Source organism: Athene cunicularia, assembly GCF_003259725.1.
Source record: "Athene cunicularia isolate RWA chromosome 26 unlocalized genomic scaffold, athCun1 chr26_part1, whole genome shotgun sequence".
In the NCBI taxonomy this organism is placed as follows: domain Eukaryota; kingdom Metazoa; phylum Chordata; class Aves; order Strigiformes; family Strigidae; genus Athene; species Athene cunicularia.
In genome coordinates, this window is record NW_020799136.1 from 1,156,901 (window position 1) to 1,176,292 (window position 19,392).

General features: G+C 40.3%; 1 protein-coding gene across 3 annotated transcripts; it reads right to left on the reverse strand.

The window, feature by feature from the left end:
• Positions 1 to 810: 810 nt before the first annotated feature.
• Positions 811 to 13,776, reverse strand: NUCKS1 (nuclear casein kinase and cyclin dependent kinase substrate 1). Of its 3 annotated transcripts, none has more exons than XM_026864240.1 (8): positions 13,602 to 13,776; positions 12,133 to 12,182; positions 10,979 to 11,084; positions 8,905 to 8,960; positions 8,426 to 8,578; positions 8,013 to 8,165; positions 7,107 to 7,256; positions 811 to 6,571 (listed from the first exon to the last, which is right to left on the reverse strand). In XM_026864240.1, the coding sequence occupies exons 1-8, from the start codon at positions 13,727 to 13,729 to the stop codon at positions 6,372 to 6,374; spliced, it is 996 nt and encodes a 331-aa protein (XP_026720041.1). In that variant the 5' UTR covers positions 13,730 to 13,776; the 3' UTR covers positions 811 to 6,371. The 3 variants fall into 3 exon arrangements, with proteins under 3 accessions (XP_026720041.1, XP_026720042.1, XP_026720043.1); XM_026864241.1 differs by having other exon boundaries at positions 7,107 to 7,253; positions 13,602 to 13,744; XM_026864242.1 differs by lacking the exon at positions 13,602 to 13,776 and adding an exon at positions 12,343 to 12,398.
• Between the last annotated feature and the right edge of the window lie 5,616 nt (positions 13,777 to 19,392).

Below are 19,392 nucleotides of genomic sequence, written 5' to 3' on the forward strand. Positions count from 1 at the left end.
GGGCGCCCCCTGCCGGCGCAGCGCGGAGCCGGTACCGGCCGGGCCGGCAGCCCCGAGCCCGGCAAAGCGCCGTGTCACAACCGCCGCCGGCAGAACGCGACCCGCACCCGCCTCCATCCCTCTGCACCGGGAACGGCGCCCCGGTGCCGGTGGTTCCACACGGGCTCCCGAGGAACCGCCACCCTCGAGCGCACGGGCAGCAGGCGGCATTTTCCGTCACCGCCGGGGTGTGCGTGGCAGGAGAGAGGTTATCGATTGCCGAGGGAAAGCCCAAGGAGGCAAGTGTGACAGGTAAAAAAGGCTTCAGCTCTCCATCCTCGCTTTTTGGAATTGTTTTGGAGCCTGCGAACCGCAACTCACAACTCTGACGGAACAGCCTGTCAAACCAAGGATCGTGTTCTTCACGGCCAACGTGACTTCATTCTTTAAATCTTCCCCTTAATTCTGGTACTAACAGGAAGGTTGTACTTGCCAAAACTTTTCCGGCCAAAACCTGACTTCGCCTCCTCAGAGAAAGCACGAGCTCTGCAAAGGAATTAATCCCCAAACCATCAGACGTCACGAAAGGTGAACACGTTCTTCCAATTCGCTATCATTCACAAAACAAAAAAGCAACCATAGAAGAATAATACCTTTTGAACAGCAGAAAAACTACACAAGTCACGTTTACGGGTTATAAAAGCCCTTTTATAAAGCCATTTTTAAACAAAACCAAAAAGTTTACAAAAGAAAATAAAAGATACAGAAGAATGAGTTGCTTAATATATTCCAAAAAAGGAGAAAAATAAAAGAGGGGACACAATTCCAACATGCTGAACAATAAAGGGTTCTTTTTCCTTGTGGTTTTTTTTAATACAAAATACAAGCGAAGGATACACATACTTAAAACAGAGCTCAGGAGCAGGTATGCAGTCCTGGGAACCCTTTCAATAAAAGCAAAGCAGGGTTTTGTTTTTTTGTTTTTTGTTTTTTTTTCTCTTTCTTTGCAGGTACATACAGAGACTGGAATATGTAAAATTAAGTAGCACAAAAGACCATCACACAATTCTACCAATGAATGTTGCATCTATAAATTCACGAACATGGTCAACAGTCATGTTCACTTCAACCCCTTAAAAAAAAAAAAAAAAAAGGTGTTGTTTTTATTTTAAATAAAGCATTAATGTTACATTCAGACTTAACTCCTAGTACCATGCGGTAGATCTCAGTATTGTCAAGGTATTGCAAGAGTCTCCAACCCTGTGGGCTGCACACAACCCCCGAGTGGGGGGGCAGCAGCACTGGACACCCTTTGCGGCTGCCCCTTTTTCTGTTCACTCTTGAGATTTTAAAAAAAAAAAAAAAAATTATTAAAAGGGATGGGGAGGGGAACTGCAAAGAGCCTGATTTTTAGAAAAAGCTCAACAGGGGTTTGCAAATACTCAAGACAAATATTCACTGCATACCATAGAATGATGCCTTGCTGATAGCCAAAGGCCCAAGGCCCTACCTGGAGTCTCCTCCTCTACCTTCAAAGTGATTTTTTTCAGGGTTTGCTGTGACATGATGTTCATGGTTAAACAAAATTTATGTAGCTCTTATTTACAATTTTTTGTAACAATTGCTTCTGCAGGGGGGAAAAAAAAAAAAAGTAAAACTCACAAGTCTTCAGAACACAAAGGGAATAAGATGTCAGACACTCCCATGCGCGCACTCACACCCGCGCACTCACACACAAAATACTTCAGGGGCTTTTAACACACATTATTCTGGCTTAAGCTGATTGAGTATTTCTCCATCCCACCCACTACCCCTCCCAAAATATATATATAAAAAACCCTTGCCCCAATATACAAAGCATATGCACAATGGTGTTTTGCAGTCACACTGAGCATGCTCGGACCGATGGACCCACTCGATTCACCGCAGCTGGAGGGGGCAGGCAGTCTAGAGAGTCGCTTCCAATAGTGGTTGATACACAAGAGTCAGCACATGGTGAGAACTGGACTAGACTTAAGAAATATTTGTGGTTTGTTTTTAATAGAAAGAGTTCAATGAAAAAAGACATTCAAATGCCAGTCACCTACTGAAGTGGGAAGTCTAAACCGAGGATACACTTGATCTGGGGAGGTCTCGAAAGGACACTGTCATCTTTCAGAGCTCTGATATTCCTCATAGTACTTGGGGAAAAAAGTGATCTTGGACAGCAAGAACAGAACAGTTAGTTTTGCTTCCTGGTTTCATTAGCAGAACTTGTATTTAAACCTCCCAAAACTGTAGGAAAATATTCAAAGTTCAGGGACAATTTTCTATCTGATCATATACATATAGAATACATAATTTCCACATATAGATGTGACACCCCCCCCACCCCAAACTAACATATCCTCTATGTCAGCAGCTATTTTGTGACAGTGTCCCTTTAAATATCTATCTGCTTACATTTTCATATCCTGCCTCCCCCAACAGATGAACGTCCACTTCTCAAACATTAAACTCATGGATCAGTTCGTAGTTTTTAAGAACCATGTGTTCGACAATATGATCTGTTATAAAAATAAACACTTCACAAACAAATTACATAAAGCAAAGCACCAGTTTCTACAGCTCAAAAGCTTCCAGCATGTTACAGTTTACTTCCCTCCCTCCTTAACCTGGGTGCCTCAGTGTCTATTGTACCTTTGTGACCATCACCAGCGGAGGGGGAAAAAAAAAAGAAGAAAAAAAAAAAGGAAAAAAAAAAAAAAGGAATTCAAGCGCATCTTCTGCCACTGCCCTGGTAGTCCATCCCCTGCGGACACGGCTGTGTGGTGGCACAGGAGCTGAGCACGCTCAGACCATTACCTGGCATTGGTGAGGTTCCCTAGCAGGTCACCCAGGTATGCCGCTTCTCTCCCCACACACAATTCTGCTTTGATGAAGTTAAAACGACAAAATTAAAACCTTCTTGGCTGCCCCATTTCTAAGTCTTGCTCTCACCCACAATCCATTCTGAAACCCATTTAGCTTGGCATGTTTGGCATTCTCATGCTGATCAAACAGAAACTGAAGCAAATCATCTTTAGTATGAAATTCCAACTGAAATTGCAGATTTTTTTTACTGATCAAGCCTTGTGGCCAGTTAAAGGCAGTACTATTGGCATGTAACTGCAAAACTGAATGTGGTGGTGTGGATTCAGAAACAGAACGTACAAAAGGATATATAATGGGAGTTAGTTATGAACTACAATTTGAAGAGTAAGACCAGGGCAGAGCACTAGATTAACTAAACTTCGGAATAAATCCATTTACCTCTCTGCAAAGGCTCCGAAACTACAGCTGTGTAACAGAAGACAATCTTTTCAAAGCCTTCTTCTGTGAATGAAACTTTCTGCTCCATGAAGAACTATTCATGCTCCTAAAGAAAGGCATTTTTACAGCTTTCCTTCAAGAAATCAGAATGCTGAATACAATTTAAAAGGGCATTTAAAAATGTTAAGTCTGCTGCTACTGAAAAATGTGTACTCAAAAAAATAAATTAAAAAAAGTATTAACCTTCACAATTTTCTTCTATCTGTAAAAATGTAAACTGCTGTATTTCTAACAGAGTAACCAGGAGACCATTAGGGCTTAGTGTTTGCACAAATCAGCAAAACTGTAAGATTTAGAAAAAGTTACAAAATCCGAGAAGTAGTACAGGATTTACATAGTGTTTGGGTTGTGACAAACTCAAAAGATAAGCATCATGCAGCCTGTAACATCCATGAAAGATGAACAAGTGAAAAAGCAGAACAGTTTTATAAGATAAAGGGCCAAAATTGCCAGGCATAAAATAATCCAGTCCAAAACCTGAACCAAGAACAACGGAACCGTATTTTTCACAGCCTTAACTTCAGTTAACTGTGTTAAAATATATTTTTGGGTTTTTTTTCTAAGTGGAACTTACAAAATACTCTCTTCAAAAAAAAAAAAATAAAAATCTGGTCTAGCGGGTAAAGAAACAGCTGTTCGACCAGATCAGCTAGAGGTATTCTACGTTTAAGTAATCCTTGTTCATTTTAATACCAAAAAACCCCTAAGAACCCAAGAGGCAAGAATAGTCTGAAACAGAGTCTGGACTGAAGGGGAACAACTATGTGGACCAGACATTCACAAAAGCGTATGCTACCCCCAAATTTAATCCAAACGTGGCTTGTTTTTTTTTTTTTAAACTTGGCCATTGATTTTTCCCGTATTACCCAAGAAGCACCAGACTAGGCGTGGAGGGAATGCAAGAGACTCTGCTCTCCCAGAAATCTGGAAGGTGGGATGAGGTGTGGGAGAGGAGAGGGGATTACATTCACTTCTTTTTCAAGACTCCAGCCTTAAGCTGTTCTGCAAAATTAAACCACTTAAAAAGATTTACAATGGAAACACCGATCATCTTTATTGTAACGGCAACAGTAGTTTCATTATAGTAAAGAATGTTAGAGAACTTAAAATTTTTATAAGCCAAGGTAAAGTAATTTACCAGCCTCAGTAAAATCCATGGCTATGAATCACACAAGACAATCACTCGGCTGTTATATTAATATTCCGTTCCACATTTTAGGCTCCACACTGTGCTCAGCATCTTCAGGCTCCCTATGTCATTCAGCCAAGTGTCCTTCCTGGTCATATTAGTGTATCACATCTAAAAGCTCTCTAAAATCCAAACAGGATTAAAAATCTGGTAGCACGTGTACCAGAAATCCAACTAATTAGCTGCCTTATGTTACCTTCAAGAGGCTGGTTACAAAATGTGTAGTTCTGTGACAAAAAAAAAAAAAAAAAAAATCAGCTATAAGATAACTGTGAGCAACATACAGAAAGCACAAAGGGTTTAAGAAAAAAAAAAAAAGAGAGAAGAAGAAAAATGGCAGGTCCAGTTTTCAATATTTCCACCAACAAACATGGCAGCAACCTCTGTATTAGGGTTTGAAAACCAAGGCTTGTGTAGTTTAATTAAAGTTTAAAAAAAAAAAAGGATATGGCTGCTTTGATAAAAACACATTAAAATGCCACCACACACATCTCAAGTGTCTTGCATTTAGAGGGACATCCTGCTTTTAGAATAAAACCATAGCCCTGCTACACCGCTTCCAGACTCCACTTCCTCCCAGCTTCATCCTTGACCACAGTTCCCTACTCAGCGCCCGTTAGGCTTAGGGAGCAGAATGAGGACCCACAGTTAGAAGCAGACATGTCGCTGCGGGAGCGAAGCCTCCCGCACTGTAGGATGGAAGGATGAAGAAATGGAAGTGGTTTCGTGGTGATGTTCACTATCGATGGAAGTCTGCTGTCCAACACTGTAGCTGGAGGCTGAGAGGTATGACTACATTGCCTTTCTGAGGACAGATGGAGGGAGAGAAGAGAAACACTTAAGCGTGACTCATGGGATCCGAGACTGACCAGAGCATTACAGGAATCCTTTGCTTCACATTTATAAAAGGACACCCCTCGCCCCAAAAGCTAAAGAATTTAGGTTTACACTACCCATTAATCTTTTTTCCTTGGAAAAAATTTTAAAGACGTTTTCCACAATACCGAATGGAAACCAGAGTTTTAAAAAATGGTTTTCAATTTCTCTTCCCTATTCTGCCCATCTATAGCCAACCTTGGAAGAAATAAAAAATAGTTAATGGATGTGAGAAGCTTGTAGGTTGTGTTATCTGAATTTGTGTAGAATGGACTGCAATTTGCCTAAAGCAGAATAGTATTCTATCCAGCAAAGACAAAAGATCTCGCATCCTAATTGGAGGGTCTTTTCTAAATAAAAGACAGTAGACCATCTACAAGTCTCTTGATTGCTTTCCATGAAAAACGTGCCTGATTCCAAGAAACACAGGTTTCCTCCCCATGTTTCCTCTTCCACAATTGGAATTCATATCAACTACATTTTTTCTGAGAGTGAACTTGTATCAACAAAAGTCTGTTAAAGCATAGGTTCATTTTTTTTTTCCACATATTCAAATACAGAATAATAGTTTTAAAGAACTCTTACCAGGAGTGGGAAATCTATTCTATTTAACGATTTGTAAGTATGGTTTCCACGTATCAGTCTCAAACCTTATTGCTTCACAACTGCAGTATCCCTTGAAAAAAATATATATTTAAATGGTCTGTTAATTTGTCTCAAATGGCTTTCAGATTTGGTGGGGGAGGGAGAACGGAATGGCCAACAGAGAACATTGACTTCAAAATATTACTGTATAAGGGTTTCCTCTTATTAAAAAAAGGATACACTGTATTAAACAGCTGAAAGTAAAGACAGCATTCAAAGCCCATGAGTCAAGCCACAGCCAAAACCGTGTTCTACCCCTAAGTATGTTTTCTTTTCCTTTTTCTTTTTTTTCTTTTTTTTTTTTTTAAACAAAGATTTCCTCAACTGCCATTTAATCTTCACCAGAGGGTGCTTCATCTTCAGATCCCTCATCCCCTGATTTCTCTGGTGGAGGGCTGGCTGATTTTTTCTTTTCTGGGGGACTTTCAGGCTCTTCATCCTCTTCTTTGGGGGATGGGGTCTTTTCTTTTGTTGCCTTGGAAGCTGTGGGGCGGCCTGCTTTCCCTTTGCCTTTCACTGGACTGGGGGTCACTGAAAAATAAGAAAAAGCTTATAAAAGTTATGATCAGCAACAAAGACAAAATATACGGCTTTATACAAACAGGATTTATGAGACATTTCAGTAGCAGGTTTCGGGACATACGTCACTATTATGATTTTAGACTTCCTGCAGAAATCCATCACATTTTTTTGTGGTTCACATTTCTCCATCTTCCTCCACCCTGAAAACATCACAAAGTCCACAAGTGCCAGATAAACCCAAAAATTATATCATTTGGTACGACAGACAGAAAGTCAGACTGCAGCATCTCACCAGGGAAGGGTTTTGCAATCTGTGCAGTTTTTGCAGACAAGAACACAGACACTAACTCAATCTCCTAAGTAAGAATTAAAGCCACTATATTATTGCGTAGTGCTGCTTTAAATCACGGCACGTTACATGAATTAGCCCTTCAACATTACAGTGAATGCCTACTCACCCCAAGATTTCTACTAAGTCTTCTATAGCAGAAAAAGATAACACTAGTCTCCAAATCAAACCATGTACCTTTCTTTGCATACTCACCTGTAGCCTTTAGCCTGGGCTTCGGCATTTTCTTTTCTTTCCTCTCTGGCTTAGATTTCTTGGAGACCTTCTTATTTTTCTTTTTTGAACTGCCATAGTCACTATCATCATCATCTTCCATGAGGAAGTCTTCATCGCTTCCTGAATCTGCTGAGAGCACAAAGAAATTTAAGTTTTGGGACAAAAGGAAAGGGAGCAGAAGATACAGTTTGAGAGATGTCAGACTACAGAGACATGAAACAAGGACTCTGTGATCTTACGAGCTTCCACCTATCTGCTGTGCTAAAGAAATTTGCCATAGCAGAAGGGTTTACACTCGCAGGGATAAAGCACTAGTATGACAAAACAGGTAAGTGTTCCGAGGTCGTCAAAACGTGCTCCATCTCCTTAATAAGTAACCAATCTCAAAATAAGGAGAGAGTTAGATCATCTTTTCAATGCGACTCTTACTCCGTTCTGAAATTGTCTGCACTTGGTATTTCAGGTATTTACTGCAATTCATTACCAGCTGAACTCATCTATTCTTACGAAGCCAACCGCCCTACTTTGATCAATCAAGGATAAAGTACTTTTACATCATCTGAAAGTAGCATCAGTGCCTCAAAACCAACAGGATAGCAAGAAGTAGGAAAAAGCACTAAGAACTTTATAAGCAGCCCTAAAGGATTATTGTAAAGACACACATGTACATCTTTGCTGCAAACGTCGAACTAGAGTTCTAAGCGTGAGAAATGTCAGTTGGACAGATACACAGTAATAAACAAGTTACTAAGAAAGACAACTTATGTCTTCACCATCAAAAAGTAAACTGTGTTCCCTTTGCTGTCTAGTCAGACCCATAAACTCACTGTCTGGTACTATACCACGTCACATTGATTTTAACCTTTTAAAATCCCATTTACTCACTCTCCTGGAACTGTGCCTCATCATCCTCTTGCTCTTCCTCCTCACTGCCCACATCATCCATAAGCATCTCTCGTTGTTTAGAAGCTGCTTTGGATGCTGCCTGTCGTTGCTGACGCACATTTTTGTGGTCTTCTTTCTCGTCCTCACTGTCCTCTGCAGCAAAAGTCACCAAGTTACAATGAAGGTACAGAATACAGACCACATGAACCATCTTGAGGCAGCATTTGGGCAAGACAAAGGTCAAGTCATTCACGAGAAAGGTAATCAAGATGCTCGTTGAATAACTGAGCTGTGAGAACACAGTCACATTCACCCTAACAATCACACTTCTGCAGTCACCCAACAATGATCCTGTGCAGTATCTTTCGCTGCAAAGACTATCAGCTTTTTTTTTTTTTTTTTTTAAAATTTACCTGCAGGCCTTTTCCTGGATTTGGAGGCTGCTCTCTTGTTCTTTTCTGGTTTAGCCTTTTTTCCTTTTTTGCTTTTTTGAGAGCTCTCGTAATCACTGTCAGCTTTGCCATCATCTGCTCCTAAGTCATCATCTTCACTACCAAAATCTTCATCTGGGAAGAAAAGGTAGGAATATGAAGTTTCTTGTATCGTTCTGAAATACCATCAAGAACTACAGGGAAGAGATTAACATACATCTATCTACCTGTGAAGACAAACTTTACAGCAGCATCCTATTACACAAAGAAATATGTTATCCCAAACCAGGGCTGGAAGTTCCAGCAGTGGAAGCACCATCCAGCTTAAGATATGTGTATTAGAGGACTGCATGCTTCTCTAATCATAACTATTTATTTCTAATGTCAAATCCCACTCCTGTAACTCTTAAAAACTGGTCTGTATTTTGAAGATACGCTCTCAGTACAATGTAGTTAGTTACCTGCTGAGTGTGAATCATCTTTCTTAGTCTTCACATCTTTTTCTTCTGAATCCTCACTGAAAATTAAAGAAAGAGAGGGTTTCACTGCTGTTTAAACTTTGGTTTCAGTCACTGCTGTGTGGAAAATAGCAATTTTCAGAGAGCAAACTGATCTCTAGGCCGGAATATGCATTTTCCCTGGACATTACCACATTATACTTCAAGATTACCCAGCTGTATATGTAGTTATCATGGTTGGAAAACTAATGTTCAAACTCTGAATCACATACACACTTACTGGGAGTCAAGTGAACCAACCAGGAAATAATAAGGTTGAGATGAACCACGCACTTCACTCTGGAACCTAACAATAACCCAGATGTCTTCCATTTTACAGTTAGAATTTTTAAACTTTATATGCTAAGGCATGGCTTCCTAAATGGAATAAAGTTTTACTCTGAATAGATTTACAGTCATCACTTGTCTTTATGCCATTGTTTTCTCTGGACTTTTCCATTCTCTGTACATATAGCACTTAACCGACACACATTTGGTCTAAAATCTCTCAAATTATCTGATCTCTGAATAGTTTCATTGCTTCCTTCTAGTGGTTTCAGTCCTCACCAGAGGGTATCTCCATCAAGCGGGTACTAATGTTCCATCCTAATCCAAGCCCCCATCATTAGGCATTACCACTGTCTGGAAGGGGTTTTCCTTCCCTTGTGTAAGAACACGCACTCCAAATCAGAGAGTGAACAAGTGTTTTAAACAGGAATGGTGAATACTCTGGTGAGGGCCACTGATGTACAACATATGCTGCAGGAATGGCTGAACTGCAGAGTTTGCCAAGGTCAGGAAATACAACAGATCAAACCTTTGCTACCTGCAGATTTGGTAGTTGGAGCTGACACAAAACACTTGAAGAACTCTCATAGTTTAGGGAACTTGTACATCACAGCCTCTCAGGCCGTATGTTTTCAGTCTTACAGAGACAGCTGTGGATTTCAATCATTAAATACATGAGTCTGTTTTAGATGCAAGCCCTCTGCGATGGCTGTGGCACACAGAAACGTTCTTACACACTTAAAAACCCTGAAAGCTAATAGGACATCAAGGTGAACTATTTAGTTGCTTTGGGAGCTTGTCTAGCCCGATTTCTTTTTATGTTATACCCATTCAATTTTTTATTTCAGGTGTTACAGGCATTTGCCAGGCTGAAAATAGTCTCTCCCTCTCGGTTCACAATAGCAGGTGGACCATGCAAATACTCCCATGCCTACATTCAGCTTTCAACTTACAGAACAGGAGCAGGAGGGGAAGCCTCTTCCGCAGACCTGCTGGGAAGTTACCTATATTCCAGCAAACAGCACAACAGAATAAAGAAACACCTCGGGCTTACAGAGCAAGAACCAGCTGGCAGAACCTCCATCCCTGAAGCTGTCATGAAAGCAGTCAACTGACTTAACAGGTCTCATGGTAACCATTTGCTGACCATAGTTATTGTTAAAAAGGAAGATACCTTCGCTCTACTGGAAAGACTTTCACTATTCAGTAGGGCATCACTTAGAGCCCAGTTCTTTCACACTGCCGCAGCAACTCAGTTATCAAAACAAGTTACTTTGTTTCTGGATTAGACAAAACCAGAAATGAAAAACAAAGAACCACAAAACTAACAAACGGCCCTTACTCCTAACTGCCACTGTACCGTCCCATTTAATCTTTAACCACAGGAATGCTCTGAGCACGGAAAATTATATGCATCTTGCCACTATCTTACCTGGATAATTGCACTAGCTGCCAATTTTTGTAATTCAGATCATATTCCTTCCCATTCCAACTGTCTAGCTCTGGAAAGCTATTTTAACAATGAAGTGCTAGTGACAAGTACTTTACACATGATTTCTCTGTCTACTCGGATAAGAAAGAGCCACCTCAACGTCCAAGCTGGTTATGCAAGCTTTGTGACCGAGAGCTCTGTATCTCACGCTGCAGGCTTTGAATTCCACTTACAACCATCCCTCTTAGAAGACACCGCTCCCCAAGTACAGGGCATGGTTTGGAGACATGTTTGTAAGAGATGAAGTGCTTCTTTTACCTGTCCTCCTGAGAATTCTTCCCAGATCGCCTCTTATTTTTAGCCTCCCGGGGAGACGAACGGATTTTCTTGGATGGGGGACCTGAATCTCTTCCATAATCTTCATCTGGACGGGACAGTACAAAATGGTTTTGAATCAAACTCCTAGTTCCCAGCAAACTGACTTCCTCAGCTATAACTTAAACTGACCATTTCATGCACATCAAAAAGAAGCCCTTCAAAAAAAAAAAATAAAAAAATCACAAAGCTTCAAACAAAACTTTATAGAAGCAAAGTCCTGTCTTAAACTAGTGATTTACCCTTTCTTCTGCCAACAGCAGAATAAAAATGCTGAATGCAATCGAGTCTGACACAGGAATATTAGAAAACATAGGAAAAAACCTCACAAGAGGACACAGTATCTCATTTTACAGCTAGTCAGAAATAGAGTTATTATGCAAACCTATTAAAAGGTAACATCCATATGTATTTCTACATGCTTTTAACAGCAAAACACTTTATTTACTGTCCTATGATGGGAAAAAGTATGTTGTTATGTAGTAGTTTACAGTGCAACTTTTTACAACTATTACACAATGCCTTATACAACATAACAGGACTGCAATTCAGAACTACACATATTTGTTTCCAATAATTATCAGTGCAACCTCACTTAGCAAACAGTAGCAATATGTCTGTTTTCTAACACCACAAAACATATTCCCTATGGCTTCCAGAAATACTTTGTTAATTCACACAAAACATAAAGATTTTTTTTTTAGATGCAATTCACAAAAATGCCTGATATTATGGGATTAACTTGAGGCCAGTAAAATAAATTGAAAACATATTTTACTGTAGAAAAAAAGAGTGGCATCAGGGAGATTCTGCCACAGACCATAACACAGACCAAGGCAGGCAGTTGCTGCCAACAGCCTCAAGGCGCTACAACAATACAAGCATTAAATAATAAGATTTCTATCACCATTGTTTCTTTAATACAAAACATATGAGAATCATTATATTTTCAAATACTGATTAACAGTTCAGAGACTGTGAAGAGCAGAAACTCCTTAGAATTTAAGATGTGACTAGAAGCAAAGCAATTAATATGCAAAGCAATAAACAAACTGCTCTACCCCAAGATTATATTGTTAAGAAAAAAAGTCATTTACCAGCATCATCTGATTCCTGAAACTGGGAGTAATCGACCACCTTCCTGTTCCTGTTAAAAAGCAAGGGGAAAAAAAATAAATTAGCAATTCATAATCTTAGACATACAAAAGCTTTCTTCAAGTAACAAGAAAGTGCCATATCCTTGCTTCCAGTGCAGGATTTGTAGCCCAAAAACATCCCAAGAAAACTCTCATAAATAAACCACCTACACCTTTGAAGTCAGAAATGAACACACAGTATATTCTCGCATTTTCCTGAGGAGCCGTTATAACAGACTGGATTACATCCTCAGAATCTGAAAGTGCTTTTTGATAAGCACCAATCTCTTACACCTCATGACTGTAGTGAGGAAGAGCCATCTTAACTTATGCTACATGGTTCTGTCATCATTAAAACTACGTATCTATCATTATCTATCACTATACTACTGAAAGCACTATTTCAAAGCAGCGTCTGCACCCCAAGACTGAAGATGCATTTAAAGAATGCATCAGCCTGAGTTTTAAGCCAGAGTTCCCCCTAACACCCTATCTCAAAGCTGTGATGTGTGATATCTGGAATCTTAGTCTTAAATACATACAAAAGTATGATCATGAATTAGATGAACATTTTCTAACTACTCTTTTTTGAATTTCTACTCCTCACAGCTCAGTAGGATCACGCTTGCTCTCATAGCTTCTCCTCAACATTTTTGTTTTCCCACGTGATCCCTGTTTCTAACACATTTAAAGTTTTCACCAGGGACTTCTCGGAGCTTTCTCTGAGTAATTAGTTACTCTGATACTCTAACAAGATGTAAAACAGCTGTTCCGATGCTTAACTCCATCCCTAAGCACAACAATGGAAGAAAACATTCATTTCACCCAACCTATGTTTCTGGACAGTGAACAAGCACAAACCTGTACTTTCTTTACCTCAGCAGCACCTTCTCTGCTACTTTCTTAAACTGAAAGTAGCACAGGCAACAAGATATCATTTAAGAGTGCAAATGCAATGGCCAATTCTAGACAAAATTAGTTAAACTACACAAGCAGCTGTGACTGACACTAATGCCTCACTTGCCAACAAAATTAGATCTGTTTCTCTAACTTACTGAAATGTAAAAAACTAAACCACACATAATTGTTAGCTATTTTCTCAGCACCTATCCCACCCGCTCTATTGACAAGACATAACTGCCTTGTAATACAGCTACTTGAGCGAACCAGGACAGCTATGTAATTGAATTATATTTGAGTTCTAGCTGATAACACCTCAGTCAGACTCCAAACACCCACCTCTGCTGGCTGACATGCAACGGGAGGAGGCACAGCTGAAGAAGGCACCAAGATTCAGGCAGCCCTCCACACACATTTTTTATAATCCCTTTGACCCAAAGCCAATGATGAACTTGATTTTGCAGTAACCATCACGTGAGCTCACATCTACAGCTAGAAAAGTCAGGCAAGCGATAGAAAAAGCGACCTACCCAGCATCAGACTCAGGACCACTGCAAAGAGAAGCCAAGACAGGCTCCGTCCAGCACACGAACCACAACGCCCTTCCCCTCTCCTGCTCCGCAGAGCGCAGCTGCTGGATTTCCCATCCAGTTCCCATAACTGAACTGCACTTTGTGATTAACGCCTTGCATTGCTGATAAGACTGTTTAGTTGAAAGATACCCCAAAAGTCATTGTTGTCTTCTGGCTGTTGATCCATTTGAAATCAATTATAAGTGGCCCTTCTGCACAAGTACCTCTATTCATGGCTTACAGCAGCAGCCTTCAAAAGATGAAGGAGCAAAGTTATTTTATATCAACCCTGCACCAAGCCTCTTAAAAAAAAACCCCAAATCCATAAAAAAAACAACAACAAAACCAACCAAACAAGCAAATAAGAGGAAGGCAAGACCAGTCATTAGATTTCTACAGGTTGAACCCCATCCAAGCTTCAGAGTACGTGCGAGTGGAACAAAGTACAACAGCAACGTGCTACAGAGCACTGCTCGCTCCCTCGCAGCCCGAATAAGGAAAAATACCAGTTTAGGAACACAACTGCTGGCAAGGCTTGTTAGGGCAAACTGTCCAGGGACTCAAATTCCTGTTCCAACAGGTAGTCTTCCTGAAGATTGCCTTCCGACCCATCTCACATGTGAAAACATTAATTTTATTCCCACAAACATCTGAAGAACAATAAAGTTATAAATAAGATGTTTGATTTGGTTTAAGTATCAGGTTTTTTTTCCTCTAACAGCATAAACAAGGGGGGGGGGGGTCTGATGTCACTTTTCTAACAAGCAAGATGGAAACTGCAATATTACCACCTGGTAGTAAGTTGGTCACGCACAGCTTCATCTTGCTTCTTTCAGTCAGAAACCCGTATTAAATCAGGTACCGAAAACAAAACACAGTCAAGTCAGATAAAACATTAACGACAAACATTGTCCCTAAGGAAAACACTTCCTATTTCTAAGCGCCTTACCCTATGTTTTCAGCTAGAAAGTAAATAACTATGGCAAAAGAGAACAAGAGGCGGCTGTTTGGCTTGCTTTATCTTATTTTGCAGGGCAAGGAGAAGGGTGGAGGAAAGAAGGAGTATCTACACTGATATTACTGAAGAAACAAGCTTGCAAGTCTTCCCAGCAGAACCAGAGCTCACAGGGGCATAAACTCACACAAACTGTTCTTTCATCTGCCATTCTCCTCACTCTATACTCATCATTCACCCCATTTAGATCAACTTATGTTTTCCTTCAGATCTGTCAACAGCGCTGATGTGCAATGCTTAATAACTACCAGTTTGCGAAGAGACTGCATCCATTATGACACCAAGGTGGTAAAAACACAGTAGGTAACTTCACTGGAGTTAAGAGCCAGAAAAAAAAAAAAGCATTGCTGGTTTTGTTGATGAAGAATATTTCTTTGCCACTAGCAAAAACTAGGGAGATGTTAAGGCAAGCATCAAGACATAAAAATAAACTATTTGTTAAATGCAGTTAGATCGAGCATAAAAAGACAGTCTAGTAGACATCTGGGATGGATATTGTTCAATCTGGTTTAAAATATGCACTGAAATTTTAAGATAACTTACTTGTTAATTCAGCTTAGCATTTAAAGTGTGCATGTGAGAAGGAACTGGGGGAGGAAAGGTAGAGAGACATCCTGATAGCATAAGTTTTTTAGTAACAGCTGTCAGTCAAATATTTCTGGAATAAAGAGTAACTCAGCTAGTAAGCCATCAACACGTTACGCTGGAAGCTCTCACTTAGCAAACTAATACTCAAGTAATTTAATAATAGCTGAGGAGATGCACAGTAATTCTTGCAACCCATACTTGATGCCTACCCAGCTGATATTTTGAAATGATGAAAAGCAATATTAACATTTAAAAGGATCACCAAATGCCTATAGGACTGAATAAGGGTTGTATAGTGTCCCCCATTTCCAGCTAGTGAGGTGCTTCAACACTCAGCCTTTCTAAGTCAACATGTCAGAATACAAACTTAACAATCAGTCCGGAAGCTTTTGGTTTTTTTTAAGAGGGAATGCTTAGATCCCCAGATATTTCCACAAGCATTAAAATCCACAACTAAGGTCCAAGTTTTAAAAAAAAACAACCCACCTCCTACAAAGCAATGCTAAACAGTCTTCAAAAAGCTAGTAACTGATCTCATGCACTGAAGAGGAATGTTTAGGTCAAATAATTAGCAGCAGAAGTAACAACCCAGCCTCTTGTACAGTATGGCAGGTAAAACGAACGACAGATTAAATGGTTACTGAGATTATTATTTTTTAACTACAGCATTTAACCAATATAACTATCAAACTAAGCATTTGTGAGAAGCGCTGGGCCTTTCTTCAGCTTCGCTTCCTGGCTCTCCCTGCTGTTGGGAACAGTGGCCGCCTTCAAGGTCAACACGTTATCAGTAAATATTGCTGTTAAAAGCTCCCCTTTGGTGCCTTTTTTATACATAGATAAGAAAAAAAAAAGAAGATAGATTGAAAATACCTATAAGAAACATTTCCTAAGTTGTGCAAAACAAATACGCAGTGCTAGACTTAGGCCTCAAATGAACATTCACTTACAATTATGCATCAGAAGTTGAAACATCGAAGCCTAGTGACAGTTACGGACCTAAAAACACATCACTATGGTGTTAGTCTATTTAAAAATCGGCACAACTGTACTCAGACAAGACTCACCGACTAGAGGTTCCCAATTACAGAGGTCATTGTTTGGGTCTGGGCTTGGTGTAACTTCAAACTTCTGTAAGACTAGGCACTGCTCATGGTATCTGCAGAATTTTTAGGGATACACATGACTTGAAACTCCATAAAACAATTAAATGATTTATGCAGCAACAGTTTAAGCAGTCTTGTGCCCATCCTCTACTTGAACCTAACTACAATTGAGAAGACTTTAAAATACAGTATAGAAATGTTCTGATGCAGAGCAGGGGGGGAAAAAAAAAAGCCAAACCCCAGAACACACACACGCACACACACAAATCAATTCTGCAACCTGTGTTGTTCCTGGTATTTTCATTTTTTATCATACCTCTACCTTGCTCTCTGTTTCTCTGTAGACTCAAATTTTTCAGAGCAAAGATCACATCTTTTTACTTATCTGGAAAGCGTCTATAGCTTATCTCTGGACACTACCACACATTATTACTCAAGTTAAATGCCAGTCCCCAAGGAAGTGTTGCTTTCCTGCTACCCCATGGAAGTTTTCCAGAATCACAATGTTTATACTTTACATTGTCCAGGTACAACACTGGCAACAAATTATCTTTAATAGATTTTTTTTTTTTTCCCTGCAAGTACAATTTCAAAGGACCACCCTACCACTGTGGTGCCAATGCAAGACTGGTGTTCAAGAGTTACTAATAAAGTAAATTTAAGTACATACAGACTTGAAGTGCTGAGCTACCTCAATTCATAACTGGCTTTAAACTTAAAACGAACAAGCAAAAACCCATGTGATTTCCCTACTTGCCCACACCATTTCATTTTGCAGTGCCTGCAGGAAAGGAGTACCCGCAAGTGAAAGCAACAGCAAGGGAAAGCAGAAGCAAGCTGCATCCAATTTAGAGTCAAAATTCTTACTTACAACATAGTAATTGATGCTGTATATAAAAATAGTGACTCAAAATCATTTGTATTCAAGAAGAGATAGGGAGATAATAAAGTAGCCACCAGCTCCAAATGCTCTTTGCAGTCCTTCAGAAGAGTTAGCCACAAGATGCAAAAGTTCAACAACTTTTTCCAGCAGTGCAGATACCATCATTATCCACCCAGGAGAAGTTTAATTGAGTAGAAGGTACTTGACTAAGTGCCAGATGCATGAAGCCTGGAAATACTGGGACTTTAATACCGCTCCTTAACAATTTTAAGAAACTGGCTTCAACAACCAGACTCAGTCTGAAGGCAGACTTCTACTGACAAGTGGAATAGAAACTGTGGACAGGTGTTGGATTTTATTAAGTTCAGTGTTTTAAGAGCACATATATTCACCAGAAACTAACAGACATAATAAATTAATGCAAAGACCACTGAATCGAGGAAAACCTTTCCAACACTAAATCTCATTCTGATGAGGAACCTTTCACCAGACTTCCATATTACCAACAATAAGCAAAGATATCCAGTAAAAAAAAAAAAAAAATATTTATTACAGTTTTACAAGTTTTTGATTTAAATCTACTAGGAGAGTTCTCCAGTTGCTACCTAGTAGAGCAATATAACACACTAGCCACTGAATATTTACAACTCTTTCCCTGAAAGGGCTATTAAATACAGCTAGATAGCAGACTGCTAGATCTATTCCTGACATGTGCCAAAAGGTTTTCTGCCACTAACAGCCTGCTGGACTTTGGCACTTAATTTTCCTGTAGACCAGTGCCTGACAACTGAGGGTAAGACAAGTCAAACCTTTCACAACACCGTAGGACTGTACAGATTTATTTTTTTTTATTTTTAGAAATGGTTGCTTACAAATTTACTTAGCACCAGAAGCCTTAGAAGCTATTCTGTTAAAGATACGACACTTTCCTTACCTGCAGCAAGACTCCAGTGCTGGCAAGTAAATCACCAGCAGAACGTACACCCAAGTGTCACCCTGAGCAGCACAGACACATCACCACTGTATTTCAGAACACAGGCACTGTCATTCAAGATCAGACCACTAGTCCATTAAGTCCAACATCCTGCCTTGCAAAAGGCCAAAGCCTGATGCCTTAGAGCAGGCTATACCCAGTCCTATTAATCCACCTTTCAGACCCGAGACAATGCCTTAAGACTGGAACTTTGAGCTTTATTTACCCTTAACCTTTGCATGCAGGAAAACACTACTGGTCAAAAAAAGAGCTATGGAAAACAAGTGTTTCCCTAATCACTGTGTCAAACCTCCTTACTTAGCAAAGTACTCCCAGTTTCCATTTATTTTTTGAAATTCTCGTGTATTAGAGGTGTTACTTATATACGAAGGATGTCAATATCAATGTATGTATGTTTTATAACCGCAATTAATTCCATATTTATTATTCCAAGAGATCCAAAATACCTAGGATCCACACCCTAGATGAGGTTTACTGGCCATAGAGGTACAACCAGTTAAAGTATCGTGAGAATGGAAAAGTTGCAGCGCATTCAACGAATATCTTATGAACCCTTTTACCTTTTCTATGAAGACAATTTCAACCACAAGTTCACTCTCCGAGTGCTTTCCAGAGAAAAGTAAAAAAGAATACGCTCCTTCCCCCCTCAGTAAACTTTCAGATAGATGGCAAGTTCTCCATGCCACAGATTTACAAAGTTACCACGATTCAACCCCATAGTTAAAGACTCCCCTGCACCTCCACGCTCCAGGTCCAACGCTGTTTAACCAGACACAAACACCACGACCTACCTCCTTTGCTGTTTGGGGAGAACACAGCCCGCTTAGCTAAACGGCCCGCGGTTTCCTCCTCCTCCTCCCCACGGCCAGAAATCAGCCCTCTCGGGGCGGGGAGGGGACACACACCCACACACACACACACCAGAGGGAAAGGGACGCGGGGAGAGCAGTCAGCTCCCAGGCGAGAGGAGGAGAAGGGCGTGTGTTCAGCGCCGTTCCCACCAGAGGGGGCGGCTCCTCCCAACTCCTCCCCTAAACGTGGTTCAACTCGCATGCACAGCCCCTCTCCTCCAGACCCTCGCTGGTCACAGCACATTGCATGCGTGTCCCCTCCCCCAACCCGCACGGCGTGCTCTGCTCAGCCCCCCCCTTCTCCCCCCCACC